Here is a 24,712-nt window from a genome sequence, read left to right on the forward strand (position 1 = left end):
GTAATAAATGATAGAAACTAATAGAGAGTGATGGGGAGAGCAAGTCAACTATATAATAGTTGGTTAAAGGATGGCGGATGACAGGCTGCTGAGACTGGGAAAAAAGGGGGAAAAAAGGAGGGGGAAAATGTGAGATGATGTGCACAATATGGTATGATGTGGCGAAAGATTCGATAGAAGGAAAAGGGGAGACCTAACAACCACAACCAGCAACCAAAGAGATAGTAGAGCAATCAAAAGTGGACGACGATCATTCCAAAAACAAAAAACCTTTGTGAAAAAGGAAGTGGGCAGGTGAGAAAAAATTAAAAAAAAGGGGGGCGAAGGAGGCAAATATCAGACCACGACAATCCATAAACAAACTTGGCTGGGAAAATGAAAAATAAATATAAGACCAAGGCCAAGGCCAAAAAAACGAACCAAGGGAAACAAGATATGTAACACATACAAATGAACCGCTAAAAGGCTGCTGGGCGGGCTGCGGGGGAATCATGGCATATTAGATTTTTCCAACTCTTTTGTCTCATTTAAATTTCCGCTCCAGTATCATTTAGTTCCTCCCGCCCCCCGTCCTGCCGCTCAATATATATTCGTTCCCATAATTTCTTTTTTCACATGTCATGTCACTCATCCATATTGAAATTAATATTTTCATACCACGTTATGCTTTTTCCTTTTAACCACTTGTGCCCAGCCTTCTATGAACTCCCCACGACTCCCGACATTGATGTCTTTTAGATGTACATTCTCCATCCCCTTCGTACCATCCAGATACGGATGGTTCGACATACATCCCGCATTTTTTCTGCGCTCAGGCAACAGCTCAAGCATCGGCAGGAGGAAGTCGGAAAGAGCTTTGCTCTCCTCCAGGGACAAGCGGTATTTCTCTGTGAGGACGTCCGGGAGCGCCCAGTGGCGGAGTCGGTGGATTTTAAGCAATTGGCCCTTGCGGTTAAAGATATTCTTACTCCGTTCACCGGAGAAGCAGAGGGATTTGGGCAAAGGCCCGAGAAGTTCAATTATTTGGGCTATGTGATCGTCATCCTTATCGTATTTGGCAGCTGATTGCGGATCGAAGAGGTAGTCGCCCGTGATGAGTTCGAATACCTTTTGGGCTGTTAGCAAACGGGAAAAATTCATAGACATATACATATATATATATATATTGAAGCGTTGTTGACGTACCATTGCCGCCATACTCCATATGTCGGTACTGGCACCCCATTTGGCGCCAAGTATAACCTCCGGCGAGCGGTATTGTCTCGTCTGGATGTCGTCCGTGAAGTGATGTTCGACCCAGCATGCATTCCCCAGATCCGCAATCTTCACTGAGATCTCCATGTCTTCGTCATTTGGAGTCTTCGGTGTAGAGTTCTTATCAAGGGATATACCCGAGACCTCCCGTTCCAAAATGTCTCTGAAAACATCGTTAGGACAAAACTGCGCACGGCAACGACCCAAAAAAACTTACGTTGTCTTTTCCCTCTGCTTCTGCTTTCCATCCTCCAGCGACTCCTGATCTTTAATCCCCAGTCGATCTTTCATGGAGAGATTGGATGTGCTTGGTGAAGCTACACAAGAGAGGAACAGTTAACTAGCGCACATCAAACTTAAAAAAAGATAGTAAGTTATAGGCTGACCAGATGTATTATTTAAAATATGGTCGAGGCTGCCATGAGTGCTTTGATTCGTGGCGTGGGTGCGGAAAGGGTCGCAACCGCTGAAGCTGGCATTGAGCGGGCTTGGAAGCGGTTGGCTACCGGTGATCAAGGTTCTTCGTCGTCGTCGTCCACTGCGATAATCCTCCTTGTTTTCCTTCTTAGACTCTTCCTCCTTCACAAAAGATTTCACAATCTGCTCGACGTCGCCAATCTCGATCAGAACATTCTCTGGCTTCAGATCGGTGTGGATAATGCCACACTCGCGATGCAGGTAATCCAAGCCTAGCAGGACCTGCTTCGTAATCTGCTTGACCAGGGGCATGGGGATGCCGCGATGATTCCAGCGCCTAATCAACCCGAGCAGATTTTCGCCCAACACCTCAAACACCATACAAACATGGTCGCCATTGGGTCCATAATGTACAAAGTCATCCAAAAGGCTAACGACGTGCCTCCGCCCAGGGTGGCTCGGGTTAGCCTCTGCGATTTTCTTAAGAAGTTTGATTTCATCATTAGCCGTTTCGGAGTAGTGTTTAGCCGATCGCACGACTTTCAAGGCAACGTGTCTCTCATTTGTAGTATCGCGCGACAGCCAAACGGTCGAGAAATGGCCCCATCCTAGCTTGCGGAGGACGATGTAGCGACCTTCGTTATAGGTTTCGCCGGGATAGACGGGATGATAGCCACCCTCGCAGTAGTCCTTTAAGTCTTCTTCTTCGGGGTCTTCAGTAGAGGAGGAGGAAGGGGAGAGGGAGAGGGGGGAGCCGTAGTTAGTTTTAAGTGTATGGGTATTGATAGAAGCCCTGCATGGAGTGTATTTTTAGTTTAGATACATACGCATATAAAAATTGATGGTAGATAAAATATAGACGCAGAGATAAGTATAGATATAGAATGATATACTAACCCTGGATGTTTAGATGCCGGCGAGAGCATGGTGGGGCCAGAAATGGGCTCAACGATCACAGAAGATGGAACCGCCTCGTTTGTGACAATGGGCCAAAGGTCAGTGCCCTTCCTCCGCTTCTTGAGAGAGTTATTCCCGCCGTTCCCGCTGTTTCCGCCGTTCCCGTTGGCGGTGTTGTTCAAGTTGGCCGCTGCGCTGGCCATCTGGTTTGCCCTGTTAATTGCAGCGTCCTTGATATCACCTCCAGCCGTCGTCTATTCTGGGGGGGGGGGGGGAAAGCCTGGTGAAGCCAGGTTGAGAGCCGCGGTGCGAGGAATCTCAGCTATTTCCCGTGTCTACCGGTGGCGGTTAAGAAAGAAGTGTGCGAAGTATGGGTAGTATGGACAATATTGGAGGGGAATATTTGGAAGCGTTTGCCCAGAGCAGAGTGGCTGGTGATCGGCGATAGGTGATAGCCTATAGGTGAGTGACGAGAGGTGTGTGGTGGGCTGGCGGCGGGTCTGTAGGGCGGCCTAACGGGCGAAATGCCACTCTACGGGAGGGAAAAACACCGAGAAGATGCCCACGGAACGAAGGCAACAGCTGGACTCGCGCCAGGCCAGAGGAGCAGTAATGAAATGATTATAACGCGGCGTCAGGATATGCAGATGATCGAGCTGGCGAAAGGGGAGAGAAAGAGGGAGTTGGTGCTGCGGATGATGGAAGACGGCGAAGATGAAGCGATGAGGTTGGCTTGGGGTTGACTTGGGGTCGGGAGGGGAGGTTGGCAGGAGACAGAACAAACAGCCAATGACGCCCGGTAACCACCACGTTCCAGCCAGCTCTATTATCCACAGCTCAGCGGGAAGATGGGGGGTGGCGAGGAATAAAATAGAATAAAAAAAATGTTATTTAATCACTTCAATATGAGTGAGGCATAAAAACCAGGAGAGTGGAAAGGAATTTTGAGTGAGGGTTGAGGCATTGGATTCTTTCTTGGGCGTGTAGTTAAAGTAAAAAAAGAAACGAGAAAAAAAAGAGAAAAATAAAATAAAAATAAAAAATCATGACAAACAACCAGGGTTGAAGCAATGATGTAGCCAAGGACAGTGGGCAGAGTACTCTGTACCTCAGCTGTGCACAGAGCGGTGCGGGGAGCGGGGGGTACCTGGTACCTTGTTCCAAGCATCCGAGGGACAAGGTTTAAAACATTAACATCCATCAGTTATATAAGAGGAGCTTAGAATGACCATCATGTGGATATTGCGATTTAAAACATATATAACGGTGATTAGCAGTTTATATATTTCTTTTGTTACCTCCAAGGTACATACATGTACATACTACGTTTCGTGATGCAACCACAGACACCACACGCTCTGGAATAAAGTGCAGCAGGCTATTCTCCACGATGCCCTCGACAGCCAAAGCGATTGGCCGCTGCTCGGGTGTCAGGCTCTCTGCAGGGCGGATTGTCCAGCTAGACTGGCTATCCTATTGAACCAGGTGTCTTCCTCCCAGCCAAAACCCGCTTTGCTTTGTTAGGGGCATTCGGCTGCAACCCCTCCATGTCCTTCCTGTGCTCTTCGTCGCTGACCAAAACATAATAGGACTGGACTGGTCAGCAGTAACAACCTTCTACTGCTTTCACATAAAAGGGTTTGGTGCTCATATTATATATCCGAGAACAAGAGCTGGAGATGGAACGAGAGTAGCCAGAGGACCGCGACTATAAATGTGAATACATATACCGCATAAGAGAAGGAAAAAACAAAAAAAGACACAGAGAATGAAGCTTCAAGGACGGAGCTTTTTGAAACGGTAGTAATGCCGTTGCTTTCATTCTCTATCCCTTTGAATTCTGCTATGGTAGCAGCCTCTTCAACTGCCATACGCAAATCTCGTAGCACCGGACAAAAGAGATACTAACTCGGTCTCAAGACACCCACCCACTGGAAGATTGACGGTTTATATCAGGCATTCTTATTGCCAGATGTAAAAATCCGGAGCTTAGAGCTTTTCCAGCAAGAAGTTCATTCCCCCTTCCACGGCCGTAGCTAGCATGGAGAGTTATGGAACGGCCGCATTGAACTAACGGAACATCTGAGAGATATGAGCCTTGCGGTATTCACCTAACTTGCGGGGGGCATCTGGCCAGGTTCCTCAGATATATCAGGTTCATCAGGTTTATCGCTGCCCCAAGAACAACCTCTATACGGAGTACCTCTTCCCTATCAACCTAGGAACACTTGGGGGTGTTGAGAGGGGTGCCAAATAAATAACGCATCCCCGCAAGGAGAATTGGCGGGATGCCCGCAATCTAATTCCTTCTGTTGCTGTGGCCGCCCGTGGCAGCCCCTAGTTAAACGTTGACTCGGTTGCCTGAGTGAGTGTGTAAATATCCCTTGTATGTATGTACAGCGTATACGGAGAAATGGCTTGGCGGGAATCACCTGACACCACACCACACCATGTGTGGATATGGCAAGCGAAGCCATAGCCTTGTTGTTGTATTTCTGATTGTCCAGTCTCCTGTAGCTAAACTACCCTACCCGTGATAACAAGTCACCACCGCAGAGTCACCCTATCTCAAGACAACGTCTCCGTTGAAACGAACCAATGCAGAAGTCCCCTAACCGTCAGCTCCCCTGAATCCCCGCTTGTCCCAGAAGCACAATTTCGATACAAGATCCCATGTTCCGTGTTCCATGTCGCACAACCCGCGCGCCCGATCAGAGACATGCATGCGAAATGAGCTATTTGAAACAACATGTTCATTTATAAGCCAACCTAGCTCTTGAGAATGAGGAGGAACCGTGAAAGAACAGGTAGATAATAACCTTCATACCTAAGATACTATCTCCGCTAAGGCGGAAAAATCGGGTTCTTGTTGGAGGAGAGCGATATCCCTTGAGGAATGTCAGCCTCCCACTCTACTTCTTCTGGGGTGGAAACAAGGCTTTGACTTGGTAAACTTAACGCACCGCTGGGGTGGGGTGATACCCATAGGGATGCGCTCTGCAATTTTCTTCCTGATATCGAGTGTGCGGTTGGCCAACGTCACCTGTGAATATGCAATATCGCGGGTTACCATTTTTCAGAGAAGCGACTTCTTCTCGCGGCGTAAAGCCTGATGGGTTTCTGAGAATGCTTTCTCTATTGTTTGGATTTCTGCCATTTCGTCGGCTGTAGCATATTCCGAACCGTCAACAAGGTCTTTCTTGGCCTTTTCCATCCGGGCGAGTGCAGTCACAAGGGGCAGCATGTAACTCCAGTTGTTCAAGAGCCAGTGAGCGTGGCTTGTTTTGGCTTTATTCGTATGCCACATAATGTTCATCGCGTTGACATGCTCTTCCATTTTCCTAGCAACACTTGGAGGCATTTGGGAATCGTCGATGTTGGCTGTCCAGTCAAATTCTGGGAGGCTCACACTCCCGGTACACCATGCACTATATTGTTCTTTTTCCTGAGGGGTGAACGATGCTAACTTCACCGGATCTCTCTCCTGGTACCGCGCTCCTTCAAACCCAGTTGCAACTGCGATGCTTTTGCCCTCGTTGACAGCTTGAGCCAGACCCCGGAGTTTCTCTGCGACGATTGGTGGATAGTCCTTGTACACCGGCATTTTCAGCTTTTTTTCAGGTATAGTGGTATAGTCCACATCGCCTATTTCTACCTTCCGGAACTATGCCTCGAAGCTATCCATCATGGATGGTGGTTTGTTGTGACTTGGTAGTTGTCGTGCGTTGTAGTTTTTGGTTTATTGCTTGCAACTGGGGTTTTCGTAGTTTGTGTGAGCTGGAGCTGGAACTGATGGGTTATATACCTGCTCTGATCCCAATAACACCGGACCGATTGGTACCGGCTGGGGATGGCAAAGTGAATGAGTAGGAACGGAGCTAGAAATAGGGAGTAGAAATGCAAAAGAGCATAATCTCGCATGACATTTCTCGAAGGCCGCGTTTTTGCAATGGGCTTATATAGATCCAAGTAGCTTATCTGGCCGCTAGTAGACACTCGTGTGTATAGAGCGAACAATACCATATTGCCGAGTTTGCCTCAAGGCCATTATTAAGCATAATATGGCTCTGGGCTTCATTTTGGAGATCGAGAGCCTCGTAAATGTGCGAGTAGAAGCCAGCTTTTGGGCTGTTGTTGCGTTATTGGTTCCCCTGAATAATATTCAACCCCAGCGCGCTGCATTCACCGTCACCAACATGAATGAACAACCAACTAGCAAAACACAAACTGCGAGGGCAGCACTCACAACCCTCTATCCGAACAAACCACTCCAATCATGCCATTTCCAACGCCATAGCCGTATTCTAAATTCAACCAAAACATTCTCAACCCCTACATATCCCCAGTAATGAGCCCCTTCGACCCCCCGCCCCTCTTAACCCGCCTCCTCTCCTCCCCGATCCTCTTCCTCCTCCGTCCACTGCACACCCTCCTCCTCAACCTCCGCCCAGCCCCGCGCACCCGAACGCCCTCCCAACGCCCTATCCGCGTCGTCTGTATCTCCGATACCCACGATCACCACCTACTGGGCGTGCCGGACGGGGACCTGCTGATCCATGCGGGGGATCTGACGAATAGCGGGGCGCGCGCGGATATTCAGGCGGCGGTGGATTGGTTGAAGACGCTGCCGCATACGGAGAAGGTGGTTGTGGCGGGGAATCATGACGGGTGGTTGGATGAGGGGGTTCGGGGGATTATTGTGGCTTGTAATGCGGAGGACGGGGATGGACAAGGCATAGATTGGGGCTCAATACATTATCTACAAAACAGCAGCGTGACGCTGACTTTTCCTTTTCCTACACCCACTTCCACCGCCCACGACACAGCTGGCAAATCCACAACCATTAGCCCCTCATCGCGAACGCTGACAATACACGGTGCCCCGCAAATCCCACAGCTGGACCCTTCACCGGATTCAATACACGCCTTCCAATACCCTCCCACGACGACGACGACGACGACACCCGGGGACGGCCACGGCACGACATATCCATATCCAATCCCCATCCCCCCGGACACCGACATCCTAGTCACCCACACGCCCCCGGCCCACCACCTCGACAATTTCCCTTACTCTGCCGGCTGCCCCCATCTCCTTCGCGCAGCCTGGCGCATCCGCCCGCTCCTACATGTCTTTGGACACGTCCACGTCGGCCGCGGCGTGGAGAGGGCGTATTATGACCGTGCGCAGGACGCGTGGGAGGCGTTGTGCAGGGCGCGGGCGGAGAACGGGGCGTTGTGGGATCGTGGAAGCGGAATTTGGAGCTTTGTGGCGGGCGGCGGGTGGTGGAGGGATCTGTGTGGGGTAGATGGGGTGTGGGGTATGGCGGGGAGGGTTGTTTGGGAGGGTGTTAAAGCTGTGGTTGTGGGAAGGTTGTGGGATAGTATGGGTTTGGGGAGGGAGGGATGGATGGTTAATGCGGCTTGTTTGGATGGAAGTGGGAAGGTCTTGCGGGGGGCGACTGTGGTTGAGATATAGGGGGGTCATATTATTATATATGTTATTTTGGAGGAATTGGGGCGCTGCGGGGAAACATCTGAGCTTGAAGAGCTCCGAACAAACTACATATATATGTATATATGCGAAGAACAAAAATCAAAAATACTCTATGAATGAATATAATTCTATAGGCACAAGATGTGCTCCCCCAAAAAAAAAAAAAAAAAAAAAAAAAAAAAAAAGAGTATGTGCAGATATGTACAGTACATACAACACGCGAATGAAAAATGTATATGCAGCGAAGATATAAAACTAAAAATCTAACCCCAGCATCATGATATCCCAGACCGAATTTATTTAGAAGCCAGGGAAGAAAAAAGAAATCACAGCTTCGACTTCCCCGCCGGTGCTGGCGATCTATCCACCGGCAACGAGAGCGGATCATAAACCCCCATCCCCAGCGAATCCACCGGATTCGGCACAGTCCTCACCGCCAGGCCCCTCGTATCCACCAAATCTGGACACAACTGATCAATACTCGAGCACCCGATCAAGCGCATATTCATAACCATCTCATCCTTCAGCAACTGCATAGCCCGCTCGACGCCCGGCACGCCATACGCACCCATAGCATACAGGAACGGCCGTCCAATGCCGACCCCCTTCGCGCCTAGACAGAGCGCTTTAAGGATATCCGTCGCCCGCCGCACACCGCCGTCAATATACACCTCGATGCGATCCTGCCACCCGCGCTTGCGCAGCTCCGGCATAACCTCTGCCAGCAGCTCGATGGCCGACGGCGCAAAATCCAACTGCCGCCCACCATGATTCGATAGCACAACGGCGGGGATCCCCATCTCCACCGCGCGCAGCACGTCGTCGACCCGCTGGACGCCCTTGAGCACGATGGGCATGTCTGTGATGGACTGGAACCACGGGATATCCTTCCAGCTGAGCGACGGGTCGATGAAGGAGGAGATTGCGCGGGCAGCACCCTGCGAGCGGTCGATGGAGGATGTCGATTCCCCATCTGCGGCCTGCACCGCGGACCCGCGGTCGGAGAACTTGGAGCGCATGTCCTTCTCCCGGCGGCCGAGCTGGGGCGCGTCAACGGTGACGAAGAGCGCTTTGCAGCCCCGTTGCTGGGCGTGTTGGACGATACGTTTGGTAATGTTGCGGTCTTTGTTGACGTATAGTTGTAGCCATTGGACCTGGTCGGGGCCGCGAGCGTCGACGATCTCGTCGAAGGAGCAGGAGGCCAGGGTGGGGATCATTTGAATGACGTTGTGGGTGTTTGAAGCGCGGGTGAGGCAGACCTCACCTTCTGGATGGCCGAGTTTGCCCAAGGCGGTGGCCGAGACGTAGAAGGGGACGGAGACGGGAGAGCCTAGCATTGTGGTGGAGATGTCCACATTTTCGACATCGACGAGGATGCGCGGACGGAACCAGACTTTGTGAAAGGCGGAGTGGTTTTCGCGGAGGGTCTATGATGGCCTTGCGTTAGCTATATATATATATATATATATATAGTTAATACTGACTGGTATGTTGAAGGAGGAGACGAACTATTTCATCATCAGCGCCACTGGAGTAATAAGCCCAGGCTGTCTTCTTCATAACACGACGGGCGACGGCTTCAAAGTCCAGCAGGTTATAACATTGTTCTAGCGAAGGCATATGCTTGATTCGTAATTGGCGCTCTTCTTCCTCGGGATCGACACCTTTGTCCTCGCGCATGACAGTGTCCATTGCCACTGGACCTAGGTGTTTTGAAGGGTCGAGGTACTTGTCGAGGGTGTCCGGGGGGTGGATGGGCTCGAATTCCTCCGTGGCATCTTTCCCGGCATACTTCAGAATAGTGCTTTGACCGCCAGGGTGCTCTATATTGGTATTAGTAAAAATCCATGTGCAGGTGGCAGCTGGTTTAGCCGCAGGGGGGATTTGCTTTGTACCAGGTAGAAATTCGGTGACATCGTATGCTTTCCCGTGAACTATGACCCAACATGAGTCCTTGGAGTTGTGTTTTTGTATCTCTGGGCCTGTAAGGAGATTTCCCCCGTGTTTTTCGTCCGAGGGCATTGCAGCGGAAGCTATAGAGGGCGGCGCAAATGGGAGCTCTAGAAAGGGGCCGGTAGTTCAGTTCAAGAGGTCAGCGATTCAGGCTGGGAGACGGAGGAGGGTTAAATTAAAATGCCGAAAGATGATTGTTGAGCCAGCTCGTTGTTCTCGTGCGAGATATTGTTGTTATTATTATTTAAGTGGCGGCGGAAAGAAATGCGGACGGGGGAGAAGTTCTGGAGAAGTTTCTTCTGGTTTCGGAGATGCGGAGAGCGTGGATTGGATCGGATCATGACGATATCATCGATGTATGTATGTACATACATGTACTCTGTATATAGAGTGATTGTAGCCACGTAACAAAGTATTTCTACGTCTTCTTGTGTACTTATTATGATTATTACTTATGATAGTAGTAAGTTACTCTTCTCATGTTGATATAATAGTCTGTCTCATCTGTGCTGCATTGATTATTATTATTGTTATTATTATTGTTATTATTATTATTATTATTATTATTATTATTATTATTATTATTATTATTATTATTATTATTATTATTATTATTATTATTGGTTCCTTTCCTTTCGCATCCCCTCTCCATCCTCATCTTCCCATTTCCGATATCTAGAATCGTCTCCACTGAGGCAAAAAACCTTGGAAGCTCCATGGCTGTTTCTCGGCCGATTCGATAATAATGATTCTAATCGAGTTGACAGCGTGAATAATTCACAGATGTGCATAACGAGGATTATCTACGTCTTTTCCGCGTCTCTATCTCTGGGACTTCTCGATGTAGACATGTTGTAGACGACATGGCATCTCTTTCATCGTCTCTTCTTCTGATGTTTGGGGCCTCGGCAGCCGCTGATTAGTTAAGTTAACTAGTAGTTAACGACGACGTCATTGGCCAGGGATCATATGACCCACCCAGCCCTTGCCCTTGTTTCTTGTTTGGGCTGGGTCGTAGTCAATCAACCTTCTCATCAATCACTCTATCACTAACTTTAGTTAACTAGTTAAACTAGTTAATTAAGTTAACCTAGTTAACTGTTTATCCAACCATCCAGCTCGAACGGACGAACAGTGACATCCACAGGGCATCTGGATATACAGACACGCAGACAGCCCCTATGATATGTGCTTAGGGATGCCCGGATGGACTATAGTTACCCGGGTCAATGCTGGCTGATTCGCTCCGTAGCCCTTCTGTCTCTTCTGTCTCTTCTTGTCTCCTCTTGTCTCTTTCTGTCACTAACTTAACCCAACCAACCCAACCAACCCTCTCTCCCTCTCTCCCTCCAGGGCTCTCTCCTCCCTCCTCACGTGCAGGCTATCCTCTCTCTGGTGACCAAGTCGCTGTCCTGTACGCAGAACAGTCACGCTCGCTGGCCTCAGCCGGGTTGCTTGTCGCTCTCTTTTAGCTCTCAACCCCTCTGCCTGCCTGGCTGTCTCTCTCTCTCTCTCTCTCTCTCTTCTCTTATCCAAAAGTAGACGTTACTCACCAAATTATACACAGCTTTCTCTTCTTTGCTGGTGACTCGTCATTCTCTTCCCTCATCTTGACGCGCGCAGCTGCTTGCTTTCTTTGTCTTTGCTCCCAAGTAAACCCTCGTACAACCAAAAGAAAAACAAAAGAAAAAAAATAAAAAAAATAGCTTCATAGCTTCCCATACCTCCCTCCCGGTATACCCTGCTATATGATGCACCTGTTCTCTTGCACTCCGCCCTCACTATGAGCTCCAGTCTCGAGGCGAAGATCGTCGTCCTGGGTGCCCAAGGTACGCTCTTTCATATTCAGCTCTCCATTCTCATTCCCCATCCATCCTCCCTTGTACTAACTCCGGCCTAGGTGTTGGGAAAACATCTCTCGTCCAACGCTACGTGAAAAATTCCTTCAACCCTGCTACAACCACTTCCACCGTCGGCGCCTCCTTCGTCACTAAACGCGTCCTCGACACCACCTCAGACACCGTCGTCCGCTTGCAAATATGGGACACAGCCGGGCAGGAACGTTTCCGAAGTATTTCCCGTCTCTATTACCGCGGTGCCAACGCTGGCCTGCTCTGCTACGACATCACAGACGAAAGTAGCTTCCAGGAAATGGCCGGTTGGCTCGTCGAGTTGAAACAGAACCTTGGCGAAGACTCTCCCATCGTCATCCACGTTGTGGGCACGAAATCAGATATTGTAGCAGATGACCCCAATCTACGCAAAGTTCCGTTCGAACGCACCATTGCCTACGTCGCGGAACAGCTCTACCCATCCCAAGCATCCACCCCGCCGCCCAGCTCCGGCCTAGGCATGATCAGCAGCTCCACCTTTGGCACCTCAAACCCAAACTACAATCCCGGCGCGGAAAGCAAGCGAAGCAGCGGCTTCTGGGGCCAGGATATCGGCTGGGACTGCTGCCATGAGATCAGCGCCAAGGATGGCGAGGGTATCGAGGAGGTCTTCCGTGTCATCACCCGCAAGCTCGTGGAGCAGCGGAACAAATCACTAGACGCCGACTCAGCACATCGGGGTGGATCAGGTGGCGCGGAGAGAATGCCCGCACACATGGAAGGAGCTGTGTCTGATGGCAACAATAGTGTGCGCGGTGGGACGGCAGATAAACGACGAAGCTGGCTTGGGTTCCCGCCCGGTCTCGTGCTGGGTGAGGAACCTATCGATGTACCGATTGGATCGACTCAGAGCCGGCAGGGGAGGTGCTGCTGATGAATTTTCCTTAACGGTTATATTTTCTTTTTTTTCCTTTGATACCATATTCCTCTTGCCATTATGCTCACGAGTCCCTCTTCCAATCCGTTAACCGACCGCTGTATTCTATTCCTTCTTCCGTGTCTCTGTCACTTTCTTTGCCCACTTATCGGTGCATTAATGTATAGAATTACGTCCTCCTCCTCCTCCCCCCCCTTCTTCCCTTCCGCCCCCTCTCTCCATATCGTTCTAACGCAGGCCCGTTAAAACGGGAAAATTGGAGGATTCCCACTCGCCTTCCAAAAACTCAACCGTGCATTTACACACGGAGTTTTCCGGATTTGCATCAGCATTGTTTTCTTTCCCTCTTCGCCGTGTTTCAATCAGTTTCCATCGTGTTCCATTCAAAGGATGTGTTTCTATAAATCTGTTTTTGCTTCCTGTTTTTCGCTCATGTTTTATATATTTATCCTAAATTTCTGTGCTTGCGGGCGTTGTTGGCCGGTGTTGCTTAGCCTTTGTTCATGGGGTGGATGAAAGGTGTGCGTGTTGTATGAATCACTACGATCTCCTTGAGAGCGTATTTGTTAATACGGGCTTTAACTAATGGATGTGTTTTGTCGGGCTGGCTAGGGATTCGGTCATGGATCATGGGTCATGGGAGGGGCGTCCAGGTCGTCTCTCTCCCTGTCTCATTCGTCATCCTCTATATATTTGCGACCCCAGGCCGCTGATATACCAATTCTAAGTGTATTATCATATGCTGCTTGATATTTATCTTTGATCGTATATTTCGATTCAAATCTTTTCCTTTGGATTTAATTAGATGCTTACAATTGTCCCCATTGGAACACCACAGCTCTACCAAGCTGTTGGAAGAAACCTTGGGTGGACGTAGATCGATCAACAACACATAGCAACCTCATCCCACATTTAAGCCAGGACGTATGCATGCATGTACTGTACATGTGTACAAAACCACTGTCGTTGGTAACGTACGTACACATACGTTCCTTAGGTGCATCAATCGGCCTATTATCCCTTTCGTCCATATATCGATCACCCGCCTGAACCCATCCCCACCACACGCCACAAGGGAGTATAAGTATCAATATTCGCTGATATCCAGTTCTTCAGCCGTCGATGCCGATATGGATGAGGACACGATCTGATCCGATCATATTGACAACTTGCATAAACGCGCGGCATACAGAATCCTGCATTAGATCTCACTGCTCCCAACTGCAGATCATTGAGGGGAGGGTTGAGGATCCAACGAACAGTGCCCGTGGGTGTTGTCCGGTTCTTGAGTGACACAACAAACTGTGGAAAACCGTAGAAATAGTCATGTTGAGGCAATATCAAAATTGAAAGTTTGATTCAAACATTCTGTTCTGTAAATGGGGTCGGGCCGCTGCATATAAAACTACATGAGCTGTGGGTTGGTCTTATGTTTATTGTTTATTCTGATAGTCTGTAGTAGAATAGATAGTGCTGAAAATCTTCGATTAATTTGATAGTTACATCCATCTACATATCAGTAATGCCGTATTTTCTTTTCTATTGATAATCAGAGAGATTCATTAAATTGCAGAGTTCTGAGTATATTAATGTTCCTTTATATCAAATGGGTTAGATATTGATTTCTGGTGGTTTAGATATAGTATATAATAGACTCATCCCCCTTCTTCAAACTATCTTGAATATATGATATCATTCCATTCTAAGTAGAAGTAATCTATTTTTCATATTTTGTATATACTGGTAGTTAAGGGGCCGAACTATTCCATCTAAATACACCAACATGTCAAAACGAGAAGGAATTACGTTTTACTTTCTACATAGTTACTGGCTTTTTCATACTACGGAACTGGACAATAGATTATTTCTGTTACTCCAACATCGGTTTCATTTTGAAGTTAAAGTGAGAGTGGGTTGCACAGCTCGATTCTTTGTTTCAATTTGAGCCATGATATTTAAGGCCATGAATTGTGGCAGAGAGCAAGCAGCCGCCTCCAAACTCCTCTCTACATAGAGCTAGCTAGCTAGCTAGCTGCCTTGCTATACAGGGCCCGTGGAAGATGGAACAACGGATTCTTGCAATATCAAATGTGTTGGGAATCGACTGAATCGACTGTCAGTCTCAAAGAGTTCAAGGAATAAGCTGTACTCTGCAAATCAAGAATTTTATTACTCTAATTAGTGCATCGTGGGGGTATCAGCATATGGAAATATCGTTGAATGTTTGAACAGCACTCTTTGTGCAATGCCAATGAGAATCGATTGCGCACCAAGGTCTCCTTAAATATTTATTCCAGTGAGCGACATGAACCTTGAACACTCTTCACGGACTCGCCCCTCAGCGACCAACTTTGAACAACATGACAACGCTGTCTTTGTTGAAGCTCTCACACCACAGCCCGTACGGAGTAGTTATTCGAGCCAAGGACTGGGCTCAGTTGACAATGAGCTCACCAAACCAACTAGTTAACTAGTTAACTAGGCAATCCATAACTTAACTAACGATTTAAGTAACTTATAAGTTTGCAGAATGGGGAACTTTGTCTTCTCTCTCGCCTGTTTCCCGCTCCCCTGGTTTTAAATCCAAGAGAGAGCACAAAAGTTAAGTTAGTTGCCCATCACCTACGAGTTTTCGGCTTCTGAGTTCTTGAATTTAGTTGGATATTTCTTCCTGCATTCTTGTGCGTTTTAATCCGCTCCCGCAAGCATCTGCACTGCACTGCCCACAAGCAGCGAATTCGCTGAGCCTCGTGCTAGCGCTTGAGGATTTCATGTCTGCTCCTGGCCCTGATGACTGCTCTTTTCCGTTTCTCTCTGCATTGAGATAGACATTTTCATAAGACTCTATACTTCTCCTAGAAGAATATTGCAAGCGGCGCTCTTGAGAAAACACCCCGCTTCACCCGCTTCACCCGCTTCACCCTCTTACTCAACACGCCGTGACGCAGTTTGGCCACTTGAAGGCCGTCACGACCTCACAGGAGAAGCGCCGGTGCGACAAAGAATGTCGCGACCCGAGCGCACTCCGGTAGTGGACTGCATTTCTGCAGGTATGGAGTGCTTATCTTCATTCCCCATTATTTCTTTGTGCTACATACATACATACACCCTTCACGCCATAGGCCCCCGGCTGCACACCCGATCTTTAATCGCTGTTTGAGTTTCTCTTAGAGGTAGATCGATTTACCCCATCTATTTTGGTGCTGACAAGCTTAACTAAGTCGTGACTACTTATCTGAATGCTACAAATTTGGTCGAGCGCATTAAGCGGACCAACAGCCGCCCTTTACCTGAAGATGCCCTGGCAAGCCTGGAAATCTCGCTTGCCCTTGGACCCCCCATAGTACAGGGCCAATATGACTTGGACGTCAAGCGCATTGGCCAAAAGTATGTGTACGGGGACGAAATTGCCCAGGAAGATATGAGATTTATTCTGTCGAGCCTACAGGCGACGCTCCTGGTCGGCCTACAGCGGGCATTGATGGACAATCTCGATCTAGACTATAGCAGTTTGCAGGCGTCTTCGGACAGCAGTCGTGTCGACTCGATAATCTGCTTGAGTCAGCTGGGTCAACGCCTGGCCCCTAGCGTTCCAGGATATAAAGCGTCGATCCTTTCACCCCCGGATCCTGGAACTGTGGAAATGCCTGCATATGGTGACTTGTCCGACCCGGAATCTTCATGTCTTTCGGTAGCCAAAAGCGTATCCTCCGGAGATACAAGGAGCCAGACTGAACTCTCCTTATCACTGACCGTGGACTCAGAGAATACGTCAGCCGCAGATGGTGTCATCAGCCCAACCACTACGGAAAGGGGAACCGGCATTTTGGCTTGCCGACGTTCACTGCCCTACTTGCCAAAAGGGAGCATCGAGCTACCAACCACTGATAGCGAGCAGCTGCAAGGGAATCGGAATCGATACAGCGGGGGCTCTGTTTCCAACAATAGAAACAATGGGACTCAATACCCCATCCCGACAATAAGGGAAACTAGTGGTGAGCTTCTATATAGCCCGAGCTTAAGGGCTCCACAGCCACTGAGTTCCCGAGGTTTGCCTACCGACGCGAGGCCGCCAGGGTTCGAGCAGGAGCTTCAACATTCACAATACGGCTCTGAGCAAACCCAGCAGAGCAAAGACCCAAACAATACTCCCGGAATCATACAGCAAACCCAACCCACGACGCTACCATCCGCCGCGCTATCGAATATCTGGGGGTTCAAACACCGTCATTCAGCATCAACACCAGAAGATATGACTCTCACGCTTTCCATATCAAGCTCGAGAGCCAACTTCTTGCCGACGTTGAGACGACGACCGCCGTCGATGTCAGGGTCTTCCGGTGCAAGCGCGTCCATCTCGGAAAACGACACAGGGACCCTGTACCTACCCAGCGAAGAGAACAAATACGCGGGGTTCTGTAAAGGTGCCTGGAAAATGCAAACCGGTACAAGAAAGGCCATGCGCGTCGCCCAACGGCCGGCAGGGATGTTCTCGCAAGTCCTCTTCTGGCGCTGTAAGGAGTGTAACTTTGAAGGCCCCATGAACCTCTCCTCCGAAAACCCCCCTTCCACAAGCATGCACACACCCAGTTTCTCGCGCACAACACCCCTGGACCAACCATCCCGCTCATTTGACCAGCGCGTCCAAGTGCATCAGGGAACAGGTATCCGCTACCGCTGGGCATTCCTTGCTAAATCTCACGCGTACTGCAAGAAAGTGCCACCGACCACTGACGGGTCAACATGTAGCTATGGATGCATCTACTGCTGTTCCGAGCAGCGGGGACCGGCGCCTATATTTGGGAATGTGGATACGTTCATGGAACACTTGCGCACCCACGACGGAGCAAATATTCGGGGACATAAGACAAGGCCGGAACAGGAGTTGCTGAATCGGACAAAATGCCTGATGGGGAGGCTGGCGCATGACCAGGAGGAGTTTGATATTAACATTCCCCCTGTTTTGGCAGAGGTTCAGGGTTGATTTTTTGGGGAATACCGGTTATCGCAGTCTGACGATGGTTATCTGCTTGGGGTGAATCCTCTCGGTTGGAGCATCTGGCCTCTCTTTGACAGGCCATGTTTATAAGTGCCCTAACTTCTCCTTTTTCTTTCTCTGCTTTTCCTTATATTTTTATATTTTCCATCATCCACTGCACACTTAAACACTCCATGTAGCACATCGTATTTCTTGTTCTGCTTGTGGGACAAGTCTGCGCCTCTGGATGGCTTGGGCAACCTGTCATGCTGAGGACTTTGGTGATTTATGTTTTTTAATTCATGTTACCATAGATGATTATTTTTTGTCGTTATTTCATGTATTGTACAGCTTTCTCGAAATCGAGCCTACGAATGAATTTTTTTCCCCTCTCCCCTTTCTCCACTCAGCATGATATGTCGTGTCAATTGGCAAAAATAATTAAATTCTGCCCCTGACTCCGCAAAGGCTTAAGACTAACGGTGGCTGCCAAGAACAGCGCGAGCCAACGCTATCCAACTGGGCTTACTCAGCCGTAGGTTGTAACACAGCTGAATTCAGGTCTTCATCCGTGTCTCTAAGGTTTCTAATAATTGAATATTATATAGAGCATAAAGCACAACACATCTCGCTCCGTCCGCTGATTGATAAACCCGCAGTTTACAGCGGCAATGTTCCAGGTAAGCCTCATACGACAATCCATAACCCCCAGAAAACCCCAGACAGATAGGCGCTCGGTTCTGACCACGTTCGACAAAATAGCGGATCAAGGGCGCCATAGATTCTCGCATAGCAGAGGAGCAAGCCCGCCAGAAAGCAGCGCAAGAGTCCAGTTCCATTTCCCGATCCAACTCGCACATACGCCAATCGCATACCCGTGCAGCGTCTCGCGCTACAAGGCTAAAGCGAGAGAACAGCGTTTCCACGAAAACACCGGATCCTGCTGAATTCGATGTGGATTTCGTTGTAGGAGACGATGATTCATCAACCAGAACCAGCACTCCTATTCAAATGCCCGAAGCTGGGAGAGACGGAAATGCTGGGACTGCAGCAGACCAGGAAGGGGGTCAGGGGAGGACGAAGGAAAGGGAAATAGACTCCACACGATCCCAGGACGCCACACCGGAGGAACCTGCACAGATGGAGCTTCCGACTGCAGTGAGGGTGAGATTACGGAGGCTCGACAAGATAGAAGGGAGATATCAAGGTCGGTGTAGATTGCTCCTGTTTATTCTGGCTTGGACTAAACTCATACGTTTATTGTTATTCATAGAATTATTGAAGGCCTACCGAATTGCGCAGGCCCGCGTAGTGTCTATCGAACCGTTCGAAGCATGCCTACGCGAGAATACTCCATTAACCTCCATAAGTGACCCCCGCGCTTTGACAGAGTACCTGAATCAGGTCAACCTGAAGGGTGATATGGTATTGGAGGAGCTAAAGAGGGTCACCACTGAGAGGGATGAGTATAAGAAAAAGTTCACTGAAGCTGAGAAATCAGCTCGTGATGCTCAGGAAGAGGTGGCTAACTTGAGGAAGCGGAGCTTTTCTTCCGATGGAAAAGGTTCTACGCACGGCGAAGGAGTAAACAGAAAGACTGCGCCCACGATCGAGACGCCATCTGCGTCCGCAGAAGGCAGTTCCTTGGAAAGTTCACAGAAATCCCCAACCCTTTCGATCGCATCTATTCCTGGAATATCGTTATTTTCGCCAAGAGCGAAGGCTGTCACATCACCTCCTCCCGTGGAAGAGAACGAAGAGTTCTTCTCCTTTGATAACGAGATACCCCGTTTAGAATCGGAACTGGAAAAGAGACAACAGGAGGTTGAGGTGCTGAAATCGGAGGTGAAAACACTTAAAGGGGATTTGTCCGTTGCGCGTGAATCGACGGAGGGCATGGCACAGAGTTTGGAATCGGCTACCCGGGAACTGACTACACTGAGAGAGGCAAAGGATCGATTCGAGTGGAACCTGGAGAGTCAGCGGAAAGTGTTGGAAGAGCAGATTTCTAATCTCAAGGTTAAACTTTCTGTGGCTGAGGCGGATGTGGAGAAATCAAGTGCTGCAATGGAAAATTTGAAGACCCAGTTGGATGAAAAATCGAAGGAATTGAGCCAGGCAAGCGACGAGAAAGATGACCACAATACCAACGTAGCCGCGACAGAACAGCAAAATGCTTCTGGCGAAAAACGGCTGAGTATACTACACAGCCTCGTTGCAACCTTGAAAGCGCAGCTGAAAGATGCCGAGTTTACTATATCATCTTTGAAGGCCGAGGTTTCTTCTAAAGACGCTAAGGCGAAAGATACTCAAAGGATCATTGATTTCATCGACAACGGATTCAGGGATAACCAAACATGGCAGATTGCTAAGAAACGTATATCAGACGGACAAGCTGCCGATTTCGACGAACTCCGGAAGAGTCTAGTCACGATCAATGATCAAGCTAGTGTTGTTGCTCAAAATGCCCCTGCTGCAGGCAGTGGTAAAAAGAGGAGCAAGAAGAAGAAGAAGGGTGGAAAGGGCGGAGCAGATGAAGTCCCTGAATCTGCGGTCACTCCAACTACGGGATCATTCGTTTCCCCCGAAACTACAAATCTTGTTGCTGAACTTGAGAAGAGAATAGCACAGCTGACAACACAACTAGTAGAGAAGGAAACCGCCATAAGCCGATTAGATTCCAAGCTTAAGGGTGAAGACAATTTACGGGAAGAGATTGATTCTTTACGTGATGACCTACGTGACATTGGACAAAGCTGTGTCGAGGCAAAGGATAAGGTCAAGGAACTTCTGACGGAGAAGAGGGCTCTTGAGAAGACTATCCAGGAACTAGAAAAGGAGTTAATTGATCTACGATCAAGCGCAGCATCAAGCTCTTGTCAAGCTGAGGACGCGCACAAAGACCTAGCCGCCGAATTTGAAGAGCTGAAGATAAAAGCCACAGCACTGCAAACAGACCTTTCCGCTGCTCAACAACTCGCTGCATCGCGGTTTAAAGATTTAACTGACCTGAGAGAAACACTTCAGAAAGTTCAGCCGGAATTGAGGAATCTCCGCGCTGAATCAGCCGAACTTAAAACGTCAAAGGAGGAACTGAAGAACAAAACCAATGACCTGAAGCGCTTGGAGAGACGACACGAAGACGTTCGATCTGAAATGAAGAGTTTAAGAGGTAGGATTGGGGAACAAGAAGCAGAAATCAAAGCCCTGAATCAAAATGTCACGCAGGAAATGACCAGCCGCGTCAAGGCAGAGCAAGCGTTGGAAGTTGCGCAATCTGATCTACGCTACTCTGAAAGTAAAAAGCAGGAGGCTCTAGAGACGAACGAGAAGACAACGAAAAGCCTCTCGAACACACAGGAAGAGCTAAGATTATCACAAACGAGATTGGCAGAGGTAGAGGAGCACGTGAAACAGCTGAATAGAGACATCGAAAGCTTACGAGATGAAATCCAATTGAAAACCGCGCAGCATGCCAGCGCGCAAAGCCTCATGAATAGCATGCGCGATCAAACATCTGAGATGGCAATGCAGGTTAAAGAAGCCCGCGAACGCTGTGACAGCCTCGAGGAGGAAGTTGCTGATGCTCACCGTCTGCTCTCAGAGCGCACCCGAGAGGGCGAAACAATGCGACGGCTGCTAGCAGACGTCGAGATGAAGACAGATGCCAAGGTCCGCGAATTCAAAGATCGACTAGAAGCCGCCATTGAAGAGCGTGATCGGGCGGAAGATGAGGCTAGCCTTGTCGGACGCAAACGAGCGAGAGAGGTCGAAGAGCTGAAGACGAAGGCACGCGATATGGAGCGCACTTTACGGCGAGCGGAACTGGACAAAGAAGAACTAGAACATGAGCAGAGGGATTGGAAACGGCGACGGGAGGAACTAGAAGCCGAAACAGAGCGATCGAAACAGGATCTTGCCGACATGCAGGCGGCGATGACGCAGCTACGTGACGTCCTCGACGAGAGCGAGAGGCAGATACGGGAATTGGAGAAGGAGAAGACCGAACTTCGCCGCTCCGTCGAGGAAACGAACCAACGCCTAGAAAAACTACGTAAGTCCAACAAGGCGCTCACAGAGGATGTAAAAGCGTTTCAAGCTAGCAAGCGGCGTGCATTCGATTCGAATAATACTAGTTCTGGTCGATCGCCGCGGCCGTCGCTGGATTCTGGGATGCAGCAACCCCGCGGTGGCAAGGGCGTTTCGCCGCATCCTCAGGATAGGAGTCCGACCCCCAAGGGTCCCGGCGTGGGTGGAGTTGACTATGTGTATTTGAAGAATGTATTGCTACAGTTTCTGGAGCAGAAGGATAAAAATTATCAGAAGCAGCTCATTCCAGTATTGGGGATGTTGCTGCATTTCGATACGTATGTCTTTTTCACTACCCTATATCTTCTCTGATGTATTTGTGCAGGACGGTTACTAACGATTATATCTTCGGCTGTATATAGGAGTGATGAACAGAAATGGATGTCAGCCATCTCATCTAGATAATGTCGCAAGCCCATTACCTGACCTGCGCAAATGCTATCACTTCGTTGAAAATGACATATACCAAACGCGACAGCTCTATGCGGCCAAAGCTGTGGAGCAGAGCAAAGATCGTTGACGCCCTTTCCTCATTTACCTCTTAAGTGTGCTTGAAACATGATTGAGACTAGTGCAATGTAATATAACATGCTCGTGACGTACATTTCTGCGGAGAGAGTACTGGCGCAAGTGTCCGGAAGCATGCTCATGTTTTCCAGACAAGAGATATTCCTGGGCGCATATATATATAAGATGCAGCGCCAATCAACCAATGACCTCAATTCCGTATCTTCCCCATATGTCATATTTTAGCTGGAGGTTATCTTCGCAACCTGACGACACTGCAATGCGTTCTAGCGAAATCGAAGCTCTATGTCCACTCTGCTACTTTAACAGACCTCTTAACTCCGCAGGCTAGACTCAATTATTGACACTTTGGTTATCGATCATTTGGACGGGGAACAAGTAGACTCGTGGCATGCCCCCGGACTTCGTTACGTTCAATTCACTTTTGTTGTCCCCGGCTTCTTGTATTCCCTGTCTCACTTGTAAGTCGTAACACCGCCGGTATGCCATCGTGGATGTTTTCATAGCCGATAATTGTCATCCCGGAGGGTAAACAGGAGGCCCTCGTGCGAAGCTTTTAGGAGTAAATATGATACAAATCAAGAATGATTACACACACATTTGATATAACGAATCCTTGCACCCGTTTAAGAAGAGCCTTTAAACTTCCTGTGTGCCGTGACATCTAGTGACAGCCCGTTCTTGTTAATCAACTTCACTCTGTGCAAGAGTTGCCAGGTGGATTCAAGCCAAGTGCTCTAAGCTCATCAACATCCACAAGAGCTAAGAAGTACTCTCTCTTAAAGCGGAATCAGTGTAGGGACTCCTTAAGATTGTTTTGAAAACTCTGGATTAGTGTATTCTTTAATGCGCGAGACAAACCTGTTGAAAGCCCTCCATGCACAGGTGAGGATAAACAACCTGTGCACGCATACATGATAAATCCCCTCCGTACCAGCTCGTCAAGCCACCAAAAAAGAAAAAAAATTGGGTTAATTTATTAGGAGCTGGACGCTTGATGCTAGTAGTAAGTGTCAGGCGCTTTTCTCATTTCTAAGAGAAATCCATTTGGCGTTGACTCGACCCAAATCTAGGAGGCCGCGAACCACGGTCCTCGACCTGTGCTGAAGGTTGGGATACAGTCTTAGAGACTTCAAACAAGCTTGCTCAATTTAGCATGTACTGGCCTCTCATGACCGGCCATCTATAAACTAGAGGAAACACTGCGCTGTTTGCGTGGTTCTGTATTCGGAAGAATGATAATATCACATTTGTAAAATTATGCACGCAACGATTACAACTAATATTATCATCGCATTCATTATGGGTTTCTGCGCAAGAAAAGTAAAATTAATTACTATATAACCATAGAAATGTAGTAAACCGTGGTTAGTGATTTAAAAATTAAGTTACTCGTCATCTTCCGCCAACAAGACTTTCAAGTGAAATTATCCGTGTTTTGATTTGCTCCGAGAAAGGATGCTCCTAGGGTGAAACTATATGTAGCGTCCGCCCTAGTCGCGTTGCCATAGCGACCGCTCCGCCTACACGTGATCTCATATGTAATATATATAATAGCTAGCTCTTCCCACACAAATACAACAGATTAACCATCCCACAGGTTATAGCCTGAATAGCACATTTTTACAAAGAATTACATTATTTTTATTGTTTATTTTTTTTACTTTGGTTTAAAAACACCTGTGTAAACATTGAATGTGTTCACTACAGATAGAAGAATTCTTTTATATTTACTTTACATATTTTAAGTGTATCTGCTTAGTTAGTAATTGAAATAACAGAACTCTATAATAATAATAATATTATTATTCTTTAATTATAGATGTATGCAGTCAGAGACTATAATATCTATCTGAGAACTTTTAGTTCTCAGAGTTTTTCTAATTAGTAATATCTATAGAGTTAACTATTATACATTTATCAATTTCAGATATGTAAAATAAGAAAATTTCAGCTCAGAATACAAAAACTCTTTATAAATTACAGTATTTTAACACCTTCTGATACTTTGAAATCATTTGAAAATATCATGATAAAGAAAAAGAGAACAAAGTCTTAAAGATAGATATTAAATAAGTAGATAGAAAAGAATAGAAAAGAAAAAGTAAAGTAAAGAGAGACTATAATAAAATAATATTATTAAAAGATAGTATATAGCTGTTTTAACAGACTATATCTGATCAATTTTCTTCTCTTCATATTCAGATATTTCTGAATTCAGTCATTTTCTTATAGCTACTTGAGTTTCTGATAGAAAGTCTATTAAGTATTTAATTTCTATCTTAGTTGAGAATAAGAATCTCATATTTAATTAATTTAGATTATACTTC

General features: G+C 47.8%; 8 protein-coding genes across 11 annotated transcripts; 5 read left to right on the forward strand and 3 right to left on the reverse strand.

The window, feature by feature from the left end:
* Positions 1-651: 651 nt before the first annotated feature.
* On the reverse strand, positions 652-2,771 carry BDBG_08737 (CMGC/SRPK protein kinase; the record flags this gene model as incomplete). The annotated part of the gene is made up of 5 exons (XM_002620892.2): positions 652-1,107; positions 1,186-1,417; positions 1,472-1,571; positions 1,641-2,464; positions 2,569-2,771. 5 exons carry the CDS (start codon positions 2,769-2,771, stop codon positions 652-654), a joined length of 1,815 nt encoding a protein of 604 aa, XP_002620938.1.
* A 321-nt stretch (positions 2,772-3,092) lies between these two features.
* BDBG_08738 (uncharacterized protein) lies at positions 3,093-3,378 on the forward strand (the record flags this gene model as incomplete). The annotated part of the gene is made up of 1 exon (XM_031723706.1): positions 3,093-3,378. One exon carries the CDS (start codon positions 3,093-3,095, stop codon positions 3,309-3,311), a length of 219 nt encoding a protein of 72 aa, XP_031580972.1. The 3' UTR covers positions 3,312-3,378.
* Positions 3,379-3,658: 280 nt separating this feature from the next.
* On the forward strand, positions 3,659-8,338 carry BDBG_08740 (phosphoric ester hydrolase). The gene is made up of 3 exons (XM_031723710.1): positions 3,659-4,053; positions 4,158-4,368; positions 4,489-8,338. Exon 3 carries the CDS (start codon positions 6,917-6,919, stop codon positions 8,045-8,047), a length of 1,131 nt encoding a protein of 376 aa, XP_031580976.1. The 5' UTR covers positions 3,659-4,053; positions 4,158-4,368; positions 4,489-6,916; the 3' UTR covers positions 8,048-8,338.
* Positions 5,015-8,215, reverse strand: BDBG_08739. Of its 3 annotated transcripts, XM_031723709.1 has the most exons (4): positions 6,815-8,213; positions 5,532-6,744; positions 5,396-5,456; positions 5,015-5,303 (listed from the first exon to the last, which is right to left on the reverse strand). In XM_031723709.1, the coding sequence occupies exon 2, from the start codon at positions 6,170-6,172 to the stop codon at positions 5,645-5,647; it is 528 nt and encodes a 175-aa protein (XP_031580975.1). In that variant the 5' UTR covers positions 6,173-6,744; positions 6,815-8,213; the 3' UTR covers positions 5,015-5,303; positions 5,396-5,456; positions 5,532-5,644. The 3 variants fall into 3 exon arrangements, with proteins under 3 accessions (XP_031580975.1, XP_031580974.1, XP_031580973.1); XM_031723708.1 differs by having other exon boundaries at positions 5,532-8,215; XM_031723707.1 differs by having other exon boundaries at positions 5,388-5,456; positions 5,532-8,213.
* Positions 8,240-10,495, reverse strand: BDBG_08741 (L-lactate dehydrogenase (cytochrome)). The gene is made up of 3 exons (XM_002620896.2): positions 9,961-10,495; positions 9,575-9,888; positions 8,240-9,492 (listed from the first exon to the last, which is right to left on the reverse strand). Exons 1-3 carry the CDS (start codon positions 10,085-10,087, stop codon positions 8,392-8,394), a joined length of 1,542 nt encoding a protein of 513 aa, XP_002620942.1. The 5' UTR covers positions 10,088-10,495; the 3' UTR covers positions 8,240-8,391.
* An 852-nt stretch (positions 10,496-11,347) lies between these two features.
* BDBG_08742 lies at positions 11,348-14,362 on the forward strand. Of its 2 annotated transcripts, XM_031723711.1 has the most exons (3): positions 11,348-11,516; positions 11,586-11,847; positions 11,919-14,359. In XM_031723711.1, exons 2-3 carry the CDS (start codon positions 11,802-11,804, stop codon positions 12,782-12,784), a joined length of 912 nt encoding a protein of 303 aa, XP_031580977.1. In that variant the 5' UTR covers positions 11,348-11,516; positions 11,586-11,801; the 3' UTR covers positions 12,785-14,359. The 2 variants fall into 2 exon arrangements, with proteins under 2 accessions (XP_031580977.1, XP_002620943.1); XM_002620897.2 differs by having other exon boundaries at positions 11,348-11,847; positions 11,919-14,362.
* Positions 14,363-15,098: 736 nt separating this feature from the next.
* Positions 15,099-18,223, forward strand: BDBG_08743 (uncharacterized protein). Its single transcript, XM_002620898.2, has 2 exons — positions 15,099-15,837; positions 16,009-18,223. Exons 1-2 carry the CDS (start codon positions 15,792-15,794, stop codon positions 17,769-17,771), a joined length of 1,809 nt encoding a protein of 602 aa, XP_002620944.1. The 5' UTR covers positions 15,099-15,791; the 3' UTR covers positions 17,772-18,223.
* A 3-nt stretch (positions 18,224-18,226) lies between these two features.
* On the forward strand, positions 18,227-23,821 carry BDBG_08744 (viral A-type inclusion protein repeat protein). The gene is made up of 4 exons (XM_031723712.1): positions 18,227-18,445; positions 18,528-18,972; positions 19,039-22,132; positions 22,217-23,821. Exons 1-4 carry the CDS (start codon positions 18,437-18,439, stop codon positions 22,257-22,259), a joined length of 3,591 nt encoding a protein of 1,196 aa, XP_031580978.1. The 5' UTR covers positions 18,227-18,436; the 3' UTR covers positions 22,260-23,821.
* Positions 23,822-24,712: the final 891 nt, after the last annotated feature.

Source organism: Blastomyces gilchristii, assembly GCF_000003855.2.
Source record: "Blastomyces gilchristii SLH14081 genomic scaffold supercont1.27, whole genome shotgun sequence".
Taxonomy (NCBI): Eukaryota; Fungi; Ascomycota; class Eurotiomycetes; order Onygenales; family Ajellomycetaceae; genus Blastomyces; species Blastomyces gilchristii.

Bases quoted from the DNA above. Each gene is read 5' to 3' on its own strand.
- BDBG_08739 (XM_031723708.1), bottom strand. From the start codon at position 6,172: ATGCCGGTGTACAAGGACTATCCACCAATCGTCGCAGAGAAACTCCGG.
- BDBG_08740 (XM_031723710.1), top strand. From the start codon at position 6,917: ATGAGCCCCTTCGACCCCCCGCCCCTCTTAACCCGCCTCCTCTCCTCC.
- BDBG_08741 (XM_002620896.2), bottom strand. From the start codon at position 10,087: ATGCCCTCGGACGAAAAACACGGGGGAAATCTCCTTACAGGCCCAGAG. The intron at 9,889-9,960 runs GTACAAAGCAAA...ATACCAATATAG, and splicing joins TGTCACCGAATTTCTACCTG to AGCACCCTGGCGGTCAAAGC. The intron at 9,493-9,574 runs GTTCGTCTCCTC...AGGCCATCATAG, and splicing joins GTGGCGCTGATGATGAAATA to ACCCTCCGCGAAAACCACTC.
- BDBG_08742 (XM_002620897.2), top strand. From the start codon at position 11,802: ATGAGCTCCAGTCTCGAGGCGAAGATCGTCGTCCTGGGTGCCCAAG. The intron at 11,848-11,918 runs GTACGCTCTTTC...ACTCCGGCCTAG, and splicing joins CGTCGTCCTGGGTGCCCAAG to GTGTTGGGAAAACATCTCTC.
- BDBG_08743 (XM_002620898.2), top strand. From the start codon at position 15,792: ATGTCGCGACCCGAGCGCACTCCGGTAGTGGACTGCATTTCTGCAG. The intron at 15,838-16,008 runs GTATGGAGTGCT...AGCTTAACTAAG, and splicing joins AGTGGACTGCATTTCTGCAG to TCGTGACTACTTATCTGAAT.
- BDBG_08744 (XM_031723712.1), top strand. The intron at 18,973-19,038 runs GTCGGTGTAGAT...TGTTATTCATAG, and splicing joins GATAGAAGGGAGATATCAAG to AATTATTGAAGGCCTACCGA. The intron at 22,133-22,216 runs GTATGTCTTTTT...GGCTGTATATAG, and splicing joins ATGTTGCTGCATTTCGATAC to GAGTGATGAACAGAAATGGA.